Here is a 15898-nt window from a genome sequence, read left to right as displayed (position 1 = left end):
CATAACCATGTGCAAACCTCTGTAACAAACAAGCAAATTAGACCTCAGGAAATGTTCACACATATTTGTTTTGGGGTTTTTTTTTTTTTTTCAAGTGAACACAGAAGACTGTACACCTTGGAGTATGTCACTATCTAGGCCTAATCAAACCAAAGAAGTGGAGGAAGCCAACAAAAATGTTCAGGATGACCAAAGTTTATTCTAAAAAAAAAAAAAAAATGCTGATAGAATAACCCAACACAGGCCATATTTCAACAAACACGGTCTTTGTCAGGGGTATCTTAATAAAAGCAAAACATAAATAGATAAAATAAATGACTTCAAATAGAGTAATGTCCCAACAGACATAAAATGAAATCTAAATCTAAAACACACACACTAGAATAAACATAATAAGTTACTGAGTTATATAATACAGCATATACCTTTCAAATCAGCTAGAAACATGTTGTCATATTCAGATTGTCATAACAGTAGTCTTCTATTAAGACAGATAATAAATATATTATTTAAAAAAAAATGAGAACAAGAAACAAGGGCGATGAAAATCATAAAGGGGTTGGGACGACTTCCCTATGAGGAAAGGCTAAAGCGGCTAGGGCTCTTCAGCTTGGAGAAAAGGCGGCTGAGGGGAGATATGATAGAGGTCTATAAAATAATGAGTGGAGTGGAATGGGTAGATGTGAAGCGTCTGTTCACGCTTTCCAAAAATACTAGGACTAGGGGGCATGCGATGAAGCTACAATGTAGTAAATTTAAAACGAATCGGAGAAAATATTTGTTCACTCAACATGTAATTAAACTCTGGAATTCGTTGCCAGAGAATGTGGTAAAGGCGGTTAGCTTAGCAGAGTTTTAAAAAGGTTTGGACGGCTTCCTAAAGTAAAAGTCCATAGACCATTATTAAATGGACTTGAGGAAAATCCACTATTTCTGGGATAAGCAGTATAAAATATTTTGTACATTTTTGGGATTTTGCCAGGTATTTGTGACCTGTATTGGCCAGTGTTGGAAACAGGATGCTGGGCTTGATGGACCTTTGGTCTTTCCCAGTATGGCAATACTTTTGTACTTATGTAACATTTCCAAAAGTTGCTATACCCTCCAGGAGTTGATTCAGGGCTATGAAACCCTTAGAGTAGTTAATACTGACATAACAGCAAACAGTATGTTTTGTAGCTGCAGATAAAATAGCATGCTTCTCGTACACTTACACGATCAACGCTAAACATAAAAAACATAAAAGCTTTGTGAAGGAATTCACAGCTGCAACAGTGTTAAGATGACTGTAATAAGTCAGGACTTAAAACTCATGCTTGGGCTAAAAATATGTCAAATATCAAAAACATTAATTCAAAAAAGTAGAGTGCATTAACCGTTTCCTTTGGGAACAAGCTATGGAAATAATATCATAGAAAGAAAAGAAAAAGTGATATATCAGACTAAGATATACAATGAATTCAAAGGACAATATTCAAAAGGAGTTAACCTAGGAAAAAAAGCATGAAAATACAAGTTACTAGAAAAAGCAAAAATAACTCAAAAGCTGTTTGTATATGATTTGCTACATCATATACTGTAACTGAGGCTTAGTAACTTACTACTTAGTGACTTCATTGAGTGTCCCTTAGTCCTTGTACTTTTTTGAAAGGGTAATCAATCATTTTACATTTTCCGGTTCCACTCCATTCACTGTTGTGAGTGCTGTGGAGATGCTCAGGACAGCTCCTCCTGCGCCACAGGGGTAAAACTAAAACTAAAACTTTGTTTTCTTTACTGTTTACAGTAAGCACCAGGTCTATTATCCCACCATCCTGCACTGGTTCTATTACCAGTTGCTAGAAGAGCTGTCTTTGTAGAAAATCCAGGATTTCCCTACTTCAAGGCAATACCATACAGGAGCTAGGATTAATTTGGGGGAGGTGGGGGGGGGGGGATTCTGTGCAACAAGTAAAAAAAAAAAAAAAAAAAGGAAGAAATTTAAAAGTTTGTGTAAAAAATCTGAGCACAGTATTTTCCTGTTACAAAGCAGCGGTAGTGATTCCTGGTGCAGCAAATGCGATGAAACCCATTTGATTCCTGTGGGCCTCGTTACAGTTGCAGTGTGGAAATCACTACCATGGCTTTGTAAAAGGAGCCCTTTGTCTCCAAGGTCTCCCCTTCCCACACACATTCCTTCTTTCTCCTTCTTCTCAAACATATAACCCCACCTCTCTTCCTTTCTCCCCCTCCCACACATATAACCCCATTTCTACATCGTTTTCCCTGCCCTATACACACAGATCCCCAACTCTCCTTCTTCCTTCCCAGGCACACACCCCACCTCACCTTCTTTATGCTCCTTCACACACCCCCAGGCACACCATCAAGTTGGTTCCCACACTCCCAAGGCACACTGTAAAGCTCGCTGTGCTCTTAGCCCCATGGCACGTCCATCAAACTTAATCCCCAATCCACTTGTAACACCACAAAGCTTGATTTTCCCCCATCCCACACTTATATCAGACCCCAAAACTTATTCTGTACCCATACACCCCTGGCACCCAAATTCTTTCTACAGTGACACACCACCATGGCACAGCCTATTCCAGACCCCCCTCCCCCTATGGCACCTCCTGGTCTTTCTTCCCTACCTGCCCTGATTGCATAGCAAGAGAAGGAGAAGGTGAACAGCTGCACATTGAGCCACATCCTCCTCTGTTGTCCTAGGCCCAACTGCTCTTTTGAACTGTGCAGCTGTACAGAGGCCTACGCAGATCAAATAAGCAGACAACTACTACTACTTATCATTTCTATAGCGCTACTAGACATATGTAACGCTGTACACTTAAACATGAAGAGACAGTCCCTGCTCGACAGAGCTTACAATCTAATTATGACAAACAGGACAAGCAAGAGATAAGGGAATATTAAAGTGAGGATGATAAAATAAGGGTTCTGAACAGGTGAATAAGGGTTAGGAGTTAAAAGCAGCATCAAAAAGGTGGTCTTTTAGCTTAGATTTGAAGACGGCCAGAGATGGAGCTAGACGTACCTATGATGGCAGAGGAGGAAGACATGGCCTAGTGTATACAATGTGCCACTTCTTCTTGCTGTGGGATCGGGTAGAAAGAGAGAATAGGAATGCAGGAAAGCTGCCAATGCCGGTGCTTGAGCAGAATTAGGCATAGGAAGTACAAAATTCTGTGCAGGTGGGGAACTCTGAACAAATTCCCCCAGGATTACAGGATGTCCCAATCAACATCCAGCAGACTGGAATCTCCCTTTTCATAGCAATTTTGTAAATGCCATCAATTAAATCTCTCTTCTGCCTGTGAGGGAAGTCTGCATATCACAGCAATATAAAAATATATTCAATTCCCTCTTTCCAAATTAACCCTCAGTGTCTCATACACCCTGCAATTCTGTTGCTTTAATATCATTTTTTTTTATTCCACCATTCCTTCACCCTTAATTCTTGTCCTGTCCTTCCTGAATAGATTATAGCCCAGTATAAATATGCCCCAGTCATCCGTCTCTTGAGTATCATATCTCTGTGACAGACACTAAATCTAAGTCAGCCTCTTTATCTAATTTCATTTTTTCACAGACTAATATAGACTCCATTCCTACTTCTAATAAAGTTTTATAGTTGTGATGTATTTAGTCCTAATGAGAAGTTGATCATTTGGCAAAAGTTTGACATGCTCCATATATTATTTTAAACTATCTATTGTTCTTTCAGTGTGCACAGTGCTCTCAATCTAAGCGTGAGCTTTGCACGATTAAGTCAGTCAGCCCAAATGATACAGTGAATAATAGAGATGGGGTAGCAGGGCTTAATTCCTGGGGGGAATAGCCTAGAATATAATTCCACCATTTTTCAGTCTCCAGAGCATCATCAGGCATGCTTTGCTCCAGCTCTTCCCTTCCAGGAAGCCAGCTGGAGTGAGAGAGGAAGGGGCGGAGCCTAGAACAGAGCAGCTAAGTCATTTTGCTGCAAGGAAGTTTGATTAACAGGAGATGGTGTCATGTGACAAGGTTGAAGCCATCTACACCCAAGGAGGTTTAGTTGCTTCCCTACACAGCTGCTGCCATCTTAATACACTCAAACTTTGTATGGTGGCAAACTCCCGCCATCTCCTGTCAATTAAACCTCATTGTTCTGCTGCCTAATCCAGCCCCTCTATTCCTTTTGCTCCTAGCCCTGGCCCTGACCCTTCCCCAGTTCCATTTCCTTTTTGTCTGCAAATTAAGCCCTGTGGGGTAGGTACCTAGGCCTCCAGTTTTATCTCAGAGAAGAACAGTTTTCAGAAGCCATATTCTTGCATAGGCTACTGAAAACTGTCAATCCTGTACATGGGTAAAAGTATGCACAGAAATCAATAAAGTGTACTTTTAGCCATGGGAAAAGGAGGTGGATTAGCTTAGATGAAAACACATGTTATTTTGAAGGGGAAAACTATTGACAGGTATTGCTTTTCTAATTGAAATTGAAAGTCTGTGTACACTTTTCATTTAAGGACAATTGCCAAGCTTCTGAGTAAAATAACCCATGAACTTTGCAACTACCCACATATTTTTGAAAACTTCCCCCATAACATATGTGAGCACCAGTCTATAATTTCACCTCCTGGACTTGCAATTACTGCATTTGAGCACTTTGGCACATGAGGGATATTAGCTGTTATTTAGCTATGTAAGTACCTTTGATTGTATGCAGAAGCGTCATATAAATATTTTAAATACATAAATGGTCAGTTAATGATTACCTGATTAACTTGGTAAGAGAGCAACATCAAGTAGAAGTCCTCAGATATGTTCCTCTAGAGCAGTGCTTCTCCTCCCTCTCCTTCGAGTAGTTTTCAGGATTATCACAATGAATATACGTGGAACAGATTTGCAAACACCCCCTCATTCTATAACAGTTTACCTACACATTTAAGCGTTTGTGCACAAAAATGTATAGAATACTGCCATCCACGTGGTTAATTGCAGACTTATGCACATAAATGGCAGTAACGCGCCTAAGCAGTATTTTATAATTACCTGCTAAAATGGCTTAGCACATGATTGTCAGAGGGGTGTTCACAGGGGAGGAGCATGATTTTGCCTAAATCTTGAGGCAGGTTTGCATTAGTACAGAACAACATATGAAGCTAGATTCTATATATGGCGCCTGAAAATTCCATACGGAAATTAAAAAATACGCCTAGGTTTATTCTGTAAAAGTACACCTACATTTTAAAGAATAGGTTTAAATTTCCGTGAGGTATGTAGAATCATGTTGAGCACCTCTCCATGCAACCAAATGTAGTCACGGCCATTTACGCCATGTTTTACTTGGCATAAATCCCAACGCCTAAATTAGGCACAGAGTAGGTGTATTCTATAACAACGTGCATAGATTTTAGAAACGCCCACACCTCGTCCATGGCCACACCCCCTTTTCATCTATGCGACTTAGAATTTAGGTGCATTGTTACAGAATAAGCTTAGCGAGTTGTGCACATAAATCTTAATGCCCATTGGTGCAGATAATTGCTTGCTAACAACCAATTGACAGTGCTGATTAGCTAGTTAACCAATTAAGTTACGCACGTTGTTATAGAATATACTTTGATTTCCATGCAGAAATTAAGGAGTCATATATAGAATCCCGGCAATGGTGCCTCTCCTATATGCAAGTTTGTCTCATGCATATGTCTCATGCATATTCATCATGCAAATTCTTAAAACCTAATTGGCTATGTGTGCCTCCAGGTGAGGATTGAGAAGCACCTCTCTAGACTCAAACTATTAATGTATTTTGTTTCTCTGAATGGCAGACTTGTAACTGGAAGCTCTTAAACAAATGTAGGACTACTTTTAACACAGTAGGGAATTTGCTATAGAATCAAGGGAGAAGTTTAAGACAAGACCCTGTTAATGGGCTGAGAACCTGGGAAGCCAGGGTTCAAATCCCACTGATGTTCCTTGTGATCATGGGCAAGTCCCCGAGTGGAGGAGTAGCCTAGTGGTTAGTGCAGTGAACTTTGATCCTGGGGAACTGAGTTTGATTCCTTCCCACTGCAGCTCCTTGTGACTCTGGGCAAGTCACTTAACCCTCCATTGCCCCTGGTACAAAATAAGTACCTGAATATATGTAAACCACTTTGAATGTAGTTGCAAAAACCCCAGAAAGGTGGTATATCAAGTCCCATTTCCCTTTCCCCTTAACTCTCCATTGCCTCAAGTACAAATTTACACATCCTTTTATTAAGCTGCGGTAAGCACGCTTAAAGGGCTTATCGCGGGGCGTGCGCTACCCACACACTAAAAAATATTTTTTATTTTTTGGCTGAGGGAGCATATCTGGAGACAGAATGGGCATTTCTGTGCTACTCAATTAGCACATCTACACTACCGCACGATAAGTGATTAGCGCGTGAGCCCTTACTGCCTACAAAATAGGTGGCTTACGTGCTAATTTTTATTTTGACCGTACGCTAATTGCAACATTAGCGCATGGCCATTAATTCATAAAATGGAAAATCGTCCATTTTTCCAGTTGTGGTAGAAATGGCCCATATTAGGGCCCGCTAAGGCCACTTTCTACTGCAGCTTTGTAAATTGTAAACCCTCCAGGGACAGGAAGATACCTTGTACCTGATCATAATTCATCTTGAACAACTTCTGATAAAAGATGTGAGTTAAATGCAGAATCCCTAATGCAGGAGGCCTGAGATGAGATTTTTGCTTTAGTGTACAGGGGCTGAGTTGCTAGTTGTAAATTATTCAGTTTGATAGTGTTTGAAGCTGCACGCTAAGGGTGGGTGGGGTGGCTCTGATCTACTTAATATTCTGACTTGTGCAAAAAACTTTGTGTAACTTGAGTAAATAAGAGCCTTTTCAGACTATGATTAACACAGGGAATAATCAACATACAGTAGATGGTGTTTTACCAGCACAGCTCGCTAAACTGTTTCTCCTTGTGATGTTTAACAATAAATATTGTTTTTAACAGTCCTAAGTAGAGACAAGGTTTCAATTACAGTAGACTTTTGGGAGGTCAGAAAGTCTTCTGCATTCAAGTCTGGAGGTACTTTCATATATAGGGAACACAAATTGTGTTAAGGGCGTCATAAGTTAGAAAAGATTGAACTTTCCAAAACAGAGTTAAGTGAAGTCTTAAATTAAAGTTGGCAAAAAAAAAAACAGGAGGCTCAAAATTCTGGTTAGTGTGTGAAAAAATATAAATATATAATAAAATCTGTGACCTTCACAGGCTGATACTCAGAACCAAACGCGGATGCCCTCCAAGCCCCCACAACCCCCCTCCCCCAGACTACACAGGGCGCAGGAGGTCCAGTGGACCTAGAATCCCCGAGCCCCTCCCCAATACAGGGGCATCGGAGGCTGAAGATCTGGTGGATCTCCAGCCCCCCCCCCAACCCCCCAACACTAAAAAAAAAAAATCCTTAGTGGCCCAGTGGGCTACACCCCACCCACCCTGGTGGTCTAGCATCCACCAAGCCCCCCCCCCCCCCAGATAGCAACACAGGGGAATGGAGGTCTGGCAAACCTCTAGCCCCCCCCCCCCCGATTCCCCCCGACACAAGGGCACAGGGAGAAGGAGGTCCAGTGGCTCTCTAGCCCCCCTAACCTCCCCTACACCAAAACAAAATCACTGGTGGCCCAGTGGGCTACACATCCCACCCCCACTCACCCTGGTGGAATAGTGGCCCCCTCTCCCATACCTTGTGGGTGATGGAGGAGGAGGGTTGGGTGGCTGGAGGTCCGCCAGACCTCCAGGCCCCTGTGTTGCTGTTTGGGGAGGGGACTTGGGGGGATGCACTAGGCCACCAGGACCTTGCTTTTGGGAGGGGTTCTGTGGCACCATGGACCTCCTGTGTTTGACAGGTCCAGGCTTTTGATAGCCCGGATCTGTCAAACAAATGTGGGAGAATTGTGCCAGAGCGCATGCCCAGGCATAATCCTCCTGCACTCCCCCCCCCCCCCCCCCCATGACCAATGCTAATAACGCACCTAAATTTGCATGTTATTGGCATTGATCATTGGGAAGTTAATTCCCTTCGCTGTTCCAGCTCTATTTTTAAGGCACTGTTTCGGAACAGCGCAGGGAATTGATCATTGGAGCATAAAAATATCAGGTTATATTGATAAGTGATTTGATCTCTATTTTTACTTTAAATTGCCTTGAATGCTTAGCCTCCCTGCCCTCAAGCCTTCAATACTCTGGAACTGAGACAACTATGTGAACGCTTGTATAAAGCTAGATACACATGCACTGTTACCCTGAAAACCTTTTATACCTAGCGTACATATGGCTTTTGTGTTTCAGAAGAGAATCAAAGGTAACAGAAATTGAAACAAAATGAAATTGTACCATATATTTGTCAATGGTATGGAACCAACTAAAGGAAATAACAATTTGCGGGCATCCTACTGTAAAACATGTAAAAAAAACCAGTCAGTGAGTGCTGTCTATACATATTAGTATCATGATTGGGGGTACAGTACCTTTCTGTTTATATTGGGCTTTGCTTACATATCCATACAGATGGATCTGACCAATGAGGAATATCTTAGCCAGCTCGGAACCTCCATTTTTACAGTAGAATTTGTCTGCCAAGGCTTATGGTTCATCCCACGCAAAACCATTTATGTTTTATTTTTCTCTATGTCAGGTATGCCATGTGAATCTAGAAGGCCAGCCCTTTTATTCCAAGAAAGATAAGCCTCTGTGTAAGAAGCATGCCCACGCCGTCAATGTCTAAAGTGAGAGTTGGACGTCCCATGGCACCAAAGAGCAGACGGGCAACTGGCTGAGTGATTGTGGAAAAGGAATGGATATCTGCAAATAAAACTAATTTACAAAAAAAAATAATAATCATCATCATAGGATGCATTTAATGCTTGTGAAATATAAACTGGGTCTCTTTAAGATGCAAACTATGTAAATGTATGTGATTATAGCAAGGCACAAACACACGATTGAAGGCTGGTTTTCTGAGACTGAAACATTCAAATGGAATTATAAATCAGAAGAGAAGATTAAATTTACAATTTTATATAGAAAGAGGATATCTGAAAATATGATTTTGGAACAGACCAGCCTTGAACTGTGGCCTTCCTGCAGTTCATACAAACAAAGAAATTATTAATCGCTGAGACAGGAATCAACTGTTGTGGCAAAATATTAGCTGTAGTGTATTTTTAGAGCTCTTTAGTGGGTAGTTATACCAAAGGAAGAGAAGGAGGTCATGGTATCCTCACCATAAAAGGAAGTGCTACTCCTCTGTTTATATGATGGTACTGTCTCTTTGAGCATTAAACTCCCAGAACAGGTGCCATGCTCAGAGCTAGTCAGAATAGAGAGGAGAGAATATGTGAAGCTAGGAGAGGCCTAGGCCATCCATGTTCTGAAACGTTTGAGAACTTGCATTTGGAGTTCTGCTTCTTCCAATTCAACCTGGACCTGCGGGTATCAAATTGCAACAGGAAGGGTCTTCAGAAAACCAGGACTAGCTTGAAGTCTCTCCTTGCCAAAAGAAAAAAAAAAAACTTTGCAAGGCAGGATACAATGTGGGCAAATATTTTATCTCAGTGATCCAGGTACAGGAAGAAAAGAACATGGCAGTGTGACTGATTAAGGATCCTGTTTATTAAGGAGAGTTATAGGCGCGTTAACATTTTTAACGTGCGTTAACCATATACACGCATTAACCATGTACGTGCCTACAATATCCCTATAGGCACCTACATGGTTAGCGCATGTGCTAAGGGTAGACGGGCTAAAAATACTAATGCACCTTAGTAAACAGGGCCCTAAGGCAGGTAGGATTAATTTAACTCACCTGTCTACTTGAAAACAAAACAAACCCCTTTCCCACAATAATTCTAAATAAGAAGGAGGAGACAGATATCACTTGCTGCTTCATTCTTCCTTTTTTTCCCTTCTGTAAATGGAAAGCACTTCCTGATTGGGCTATTTACTTGTACTACACTCAGTTTCGATTTTATAGCAACCAAACTGAGGGGATGGGGAAGGGGGAGGTATACCATACCATCCAGGGATGAGGCTGCTGACAGCAGTCTTTACATTTTGTAGAATTTTAACTAATGCATATTCTTTGAATGTATCGTATTTTGGTTACACTCTTTCTGCATTTTGCAGAAAATCTCGGGCATTTACAGCACCTGTCAAATGTATATGTGTCTGAGTAAATCAGCAGATCAACAAGCAAAAGTCCAAAGAAAGCCCCCCCCCCCCCCCCCAATCACCAGTAGAGTAAGTTGAACCCTTATTGCCACTCGCTGAAGCATCTTGGAAAGATACTAGGTAAATTATTGATTTACCAAAAAATTTCTGATTGGTATTTGGGATCTCTTAAGGCAGTTTGAATGAAATAAGGTGGGGCTCTCCATGACCTTCACACAAAAAAGTTAATTGAAACCCTGAAAATGATGATAAAAACGTTCTTAAGGTTACCAACTGCCTGCAGGCCTCATGCAGATAAAGCAATAAATAGAATAAAACCAGAATTAGTCTATGCTGAAAAAGTGAAGCTAGTTGGTGACTCTGCTGGTTCTCAAGGCAGGACGTGGGCCTTTTTGAAGAAACACTATTTTCTTGCATAGGAGCTTGGAATCCTATAAATATATTTTTTAAATTGACATAGCATTCTTTCTTAGGCAGTAAAATCTTTGATAAGTCTTTCACAGGACTTTGTTTTGTTTTCTTTTTTTAGAGGAGGAAAGGCTCCGTGGAATAGGAGCAACCTTTAGATAATCAAGAAAAGAACCAACATCTTTTTTATCGCATCTTAGGAACTGGTACAGTTACAGTGGGGCCATTAGAGCAATGGTAGAAAAAGGAAGAGGCAAAGTGTAGAGGGGGGACTGCGCAGGGAGGACAGTTTAGATCTGGCTGTCACAATATTTATAATGAATATGAATGAGAAAGATCTGCATACATTAGAGACCCAGTGTATGCAAATCAACATCATGCATATTTACTATGACAGTTCTAGAAATCTGACTAGCTGGATATATTTCCAGGAAAATACTGAGGCACACTGCACTGATTAATTGTGGGAGTGTCTTCTTTTCATTGGGGATGTCAACATTTAAAGTTGTAGCCTACTGACTATAAACTAAGGGCCTCTTTTAATCAAGCCACGCTAGTGGCTCCTGGTGCGGCAATGCCGACAAAGCCCATTCACTTTGAATAGGCTCCGTCGGCATTGCCACGAAGGAACCGCTATTGCGGCTTGATAAGAGACTCTAAGGAGGGCAAAGCTGAAGGCACAACCTTCCTCTCTAAAGGGTCCTTTTACAAAGGCGCCCTGAAAAATGGCTTGCGGTAGAGTAGGTGCACGTTTTGGGTGCGCGACAATCCATTTTTTAGCGCGCCTGTAAAAAATACCTTTTAAAAATTTTTTGCCAAAAGTGGACGTGTGGCAAAAATTGCCGCGCGTCCATTTTGAGTCTGAGACCTTACCACCAGCCATTGACCTAGCGGTAAAGACTCATGCGGTAACCGGACGGTAATGACCTACGTGCACCAAATGCCACTTGGCGCACATCTGTTATGCGCCTGAAAATAAAAAATATTTTCCAGACTCGCGTATTGGACATGCGCTAAAAATGAAATTACTGCAAGAGCCACGCAGTAGTCAGGCGGTAACTCCATTTTGGCGCACATTGGGCACGCATAGACACGCGGCTTAGTAAAAGGACCCCTAAGCTACCAGGATATTTATCTCATTCTGATATATTTCCAGGACCAGTGGAAAAACATAAGTGCATTAAAGTTGCACTTTTTGAAACCTTTCTCATTTTACAATTTTTTTAAATATTTTTTTTCCTGGATTTTACATATGTTTAAATTGAAGTTTTCTACGTTGGGAAGTTTTAGAATCTCTATTGCAGCCATTCCCAACCCAGTCCTCAGGGCACACCTAGTCCCATCTGGTTTTCTAGATATCCACAATGACTATGCATGAGATAGATTTGTATGCACCACCTCAATTGCATGCAAATCTAACTCATGAATATTCATAGTGGATATCCTGAGAACCCAATAGGACAAGGTGTGCTCCAAGGACTGGACTGGGAATGGCTCCTCTATTGTATCGGGCTCCAAGCTGTCCTCCCTGAAGCTGATCAAGGAAACCTGAAGACTAAACTACCATTGTGAGGAGACTAGCTGAATCATTCTATTCCTGTTGCAAAATAATAGCACAAAATTACAGCTAAAGATTATTCCGAAATCAGTTTTGCATTTTCATTATAATTGTTATAAATCAGGAGTTCTCAACCCAGTCCTGCGGACACACCTAGCCAGTCAGGTTTTCAGGATACACTCAATGAATATGCATGAGATAAATTTGCATACCATGGAGGTAGGGCATGCAAATCTATCTCATGCATATTCATTGTGGGTATCCTGGAAACCTGACTGGCTAGGTGTGTCCTGAGGGCTGGGATGAGAACCCTTGTGATAAATATTTCTGGAATCTTCCAGTGGCCCCATCTTTATTATCTATTATGCCACAACACATTCACTGCAGTGGAAATAGGGGCCAGGCTCAGCTCAAATTGTGTCCGGTTTAGAGCTGGCTTATTCCTTCAACATCCCACATGCCATGGTTTGCATTTGTGTGAGCCATTGTATAAAAGGGTTCTAGAAATATATTACCAGACAAAAGGAGATTGTTGCAGGGTTATGATACCTTTTAACAGATGTATTTGAAGAAGTGACTTTTAGCCACATCCAACAAATTTCTTCATTTATTAACCATTAGCTCATTCTCTGCCACAGGGCCCATTTTATTCCTGTGGGCCCTAACTGTTGATAATTTACTCATTTTTGCACTGGTTCAATAAAATGTATCACAAAGTACAAAGAATCTACTGTACAAAAGATGCTGATATGAGGATGATAGATTACTGAAATCTTGATGATTCATTATAATGCAACAAAACCTTTTCTAATATTTTTGAACAATACACTTTTTGTTATACTAACCTATAGAACCGTATTCTTTGTTGTGGAATTTAGCAACAGTTTGTGACATTTTATGACATTAGCACTACCTTGCTGGAGTTTTAAACTTTTTAATTTAAAGGTAATATTTCACAGTGATGTAGCCAGAACTGTTTTTTTTTTTTTTTTTTTTGCACAGCCTATGGTTAACTTAAGCAAGCTGTAGGCAACACAGGTGATCGGGGATGGGGAGGACTAACTTTTCCTGGCACAGTCTCTCTCTTTCTCATACACACACATCTCTCCCCCTCCCCCCCCCCCCCCCCCCCCACTACTTCTTCCCTTCTGTCTTCCCAGACTTTCTTTGCAATCTTCCTCTTTCAACTCCTCCCCAGTCTCATTTCCACATTCTCTCACCCCTTCTTCAGTCCCCTATCTTTTTGCTTTGCTTTCTAGCCTCTTCAGATCCTTTACACTATCTCTCCACCCCTCCAGGTTCTTTTTCTCTTCCCTTCACCAGAGGCTCTTTACCCTTCACTCTTGTTTCGCCAGACACTCTTTTCCTAACTTAGCACCTACTCCGTTTCTCCCTCCCTCTAGACGTTCTTCCCTTTGGCACCCACCACCACCCCCAATACCTTCATCCCACCACATACTCTTCTGTCTTTTCACAACTGCTCCCTTCCTCCCTCCAGACAAATGTTTCCTCCTCAACTGCCCTTTCTCCATTCTTCCCCTTCTCATACCCTCTTCCCCTTCCCACTCCCTCTCTTCAGTCGATATTTCCCTATTCTGTGTCTCGCTCCATCCTTCATGCTCTTCTCCCTTCTTCTCGCTTTGCTTTAGAATAGGGTTACCATATGGCTCCAGAAAAAGGAAGACACATTGATCCAGTCCGGGTTTTGCTTCCATTTTGAAAGCAATGAAAGTAAAACCCAGACTGGCTCAATCTGTCCTCCTTTTTCTGGAGCCATATGATAACCCTACTTTAGAAGATATCACACCTTTTGATGCTATTATTCCCAGGCTTCCCTTTCCCATCCCTGGGGCTCAACACAACCAATGATTACTTTTCCTCTCAATCATCCTGAACATGTGCCCCCTGCTGGTAGCAGGAGAACTGTTTAATCAGATGTCATTTCCTGCTGCTGTACCACAACTTGAGTTTAATGGTGCATTCCCTGTCCAGACTTGGAGCATTGAGACTGAAACTCTTAAGGAGTCTATTTGAGAAATATAATATGAATAAATGAACAGGTTACAGATGGATGTGAATGGCTGACAGGACTGGGGGATTGGGTGGGAAGCACCTTATTTTTAAACAGTAGCTGAAATGACGCCCTGGGCATAGGTAAAAATCACATGGTTATAGCAAGAATTGACAGTGATCCTGCCTCAGTCCTCATTCCCTGCTTTATATATTTTATAGCTTGTTTCGCTATAATTAAGATTGTAGGGGCCCTTTTACTAGGCTGCGGTAAAAAGTGGCCAGTGGTAGTTTGGACACATGAAATTGGTGCGCACTAGGCTACCTTTTACCTCAACTGGGAAAAAAAAGTTTTTTATTGGGGCAGTAAATGGCCGCGCACTAAAATTAAAAGTAGCACACAGCTATTTACCGCCTGAGGGCTTATGCACTACTCATGTGGAATTCGTTGCCAGAGAATGTGGTAAAGATGGTTAGCTTAGCGGAGTTTAAAAAGGAGAAGTCCATAGACCATTATTAAATGGACTTGGGGAAAATCCACTATTTCTGGGATAAGCAGTATAGAATGTTTTGTACTTTTTTAGGGATCTTGCCAGGTATTTGTGACCTGGATTGGCTACTGTTAGAAACAGGATGCTGGGCTTGATGGACCTTTGGTCTTTCCCAGTATGGCAATACTTATGTACCATGCAGCGCGCACTATTGTGGTCGAGCTGCCGATTACTGCTGGGAACGCTCCCCGTGGTAGAAACAGAGCGCACCAACTTCAAAATTACAACCAGGTGTCCACACTACCTGGGCTGTAATGTTGATTTGGCGCATTCTACCTGCGCGTAAGCCCTCCCGCTGCTTAGTAAAAGGGCCCCTTAGTCTGTCTTTCTTAATTAAACATCCTCTTGCTATACTCACAGCCAAGCAGAGGAGACACCTAAGTACACCTGAACTAAAACACTGAAAAAATATGTAAAATAAAACATTAGTGCTATCATTTTTTCCTCCTCTTCTTTGCTGGTCGGAACCATATATAGAGTGAAAGGATAAATACAGCATAGAGAGGTGGGAAACAAAATATGAAACGTGCAATATGATCTTTAGAGGTTGTTTGTGGTTAGTGCAGCAGACTTTGATCCTGGGGACCTGGGTTCGATTTCCACTGCAGCTCCTTGTGACTCTGACCAAGTCACTTAACTCTCCATTGCCCCAGGTTTAAAATAAGTACCTGTATATACTATGTAAACCGCTTTGAATGTAATTGAAAAAACCATAGAAAGGTGGTATATCAAGTCCCATTCCCTTTCCCCTTCCCCCCCCCCCCCCTTTCATTAGTATTTAATTCACAAGCTTAAGGGCTCCTTTTAGAAAGCCACAGTAGCGATTCCTACGCGGCAAATTGACGAAGCCCATAGGAACTGAAAGGGCTTCATCACATTTTCCGTACCAGGAATCACTACTGCAGCTTTGTAAAAGGAGCCCTAAGTGTTACATAGAAAGAGCATATGCACAGAGGACAACCGTCCATGCTATTATGCTTTTGCAGAAAATTATATGTTTTTATTTACAATATTACAGCTTATAGTTTCTGTTTGTGTTCTCTTTTTCACCCATGGGTTTTTAGCATATCCACACTGAATATGCATGAGATACATTGCATATTCATTGTGAAGAGCCTGAAACCCAGCTGGGCTGAAAGGTTACCAGTCAGGTTTGGGAAACCTGGA

The 15898-nt window shown here is 41.5% G+C and overlaps 1 protein-coding gene across 3 annotated transcripts in view; it reads left to right on the top strand.

The window, feature by feature from the left end:
* Positions 1-11426, top strand: part of LOC115470316 (LIM domain-binding protein 3-like) — a 132618-nt gene extending 121192 nt beyond the window's left edge. For all 3 annotated transcript variants that reach the window (XM_030203359.1, XM_030203358.1, XM_030203357.1), the window contains one exon: positions 8670-11426. In XM_030203359.1, coding sequence (XP_030059219.1) covers positions 8670-8759 — 90 coding nt within the window. In that variant the 3' untranslated portion in view covers positions 8760-11426. The remainder of the gene's footprint in view (positions 1-8669) is intronic.
* Positions 11427-15898: the final 4472 nt, after the last annotated feature.

The sequence above is a fragment of the Microcaecilia unicolor genome, chromosome 5 (genome assembly GCF_901765095.1).
Source record: "Microcaecilia unicolor chromosome 5, aMicUni1.1, whole genome shotgun sequence".
Lineage (NCBI taxonomy): Eukaryota > Metazoa > Chordata > Amphibia > Gymnophiona > Siphonopidae > Microcaecilia > Microcaecilia unicolor.
This window is presented reverse-complemented; position numbering and strand designations above follow the sequence as displayed.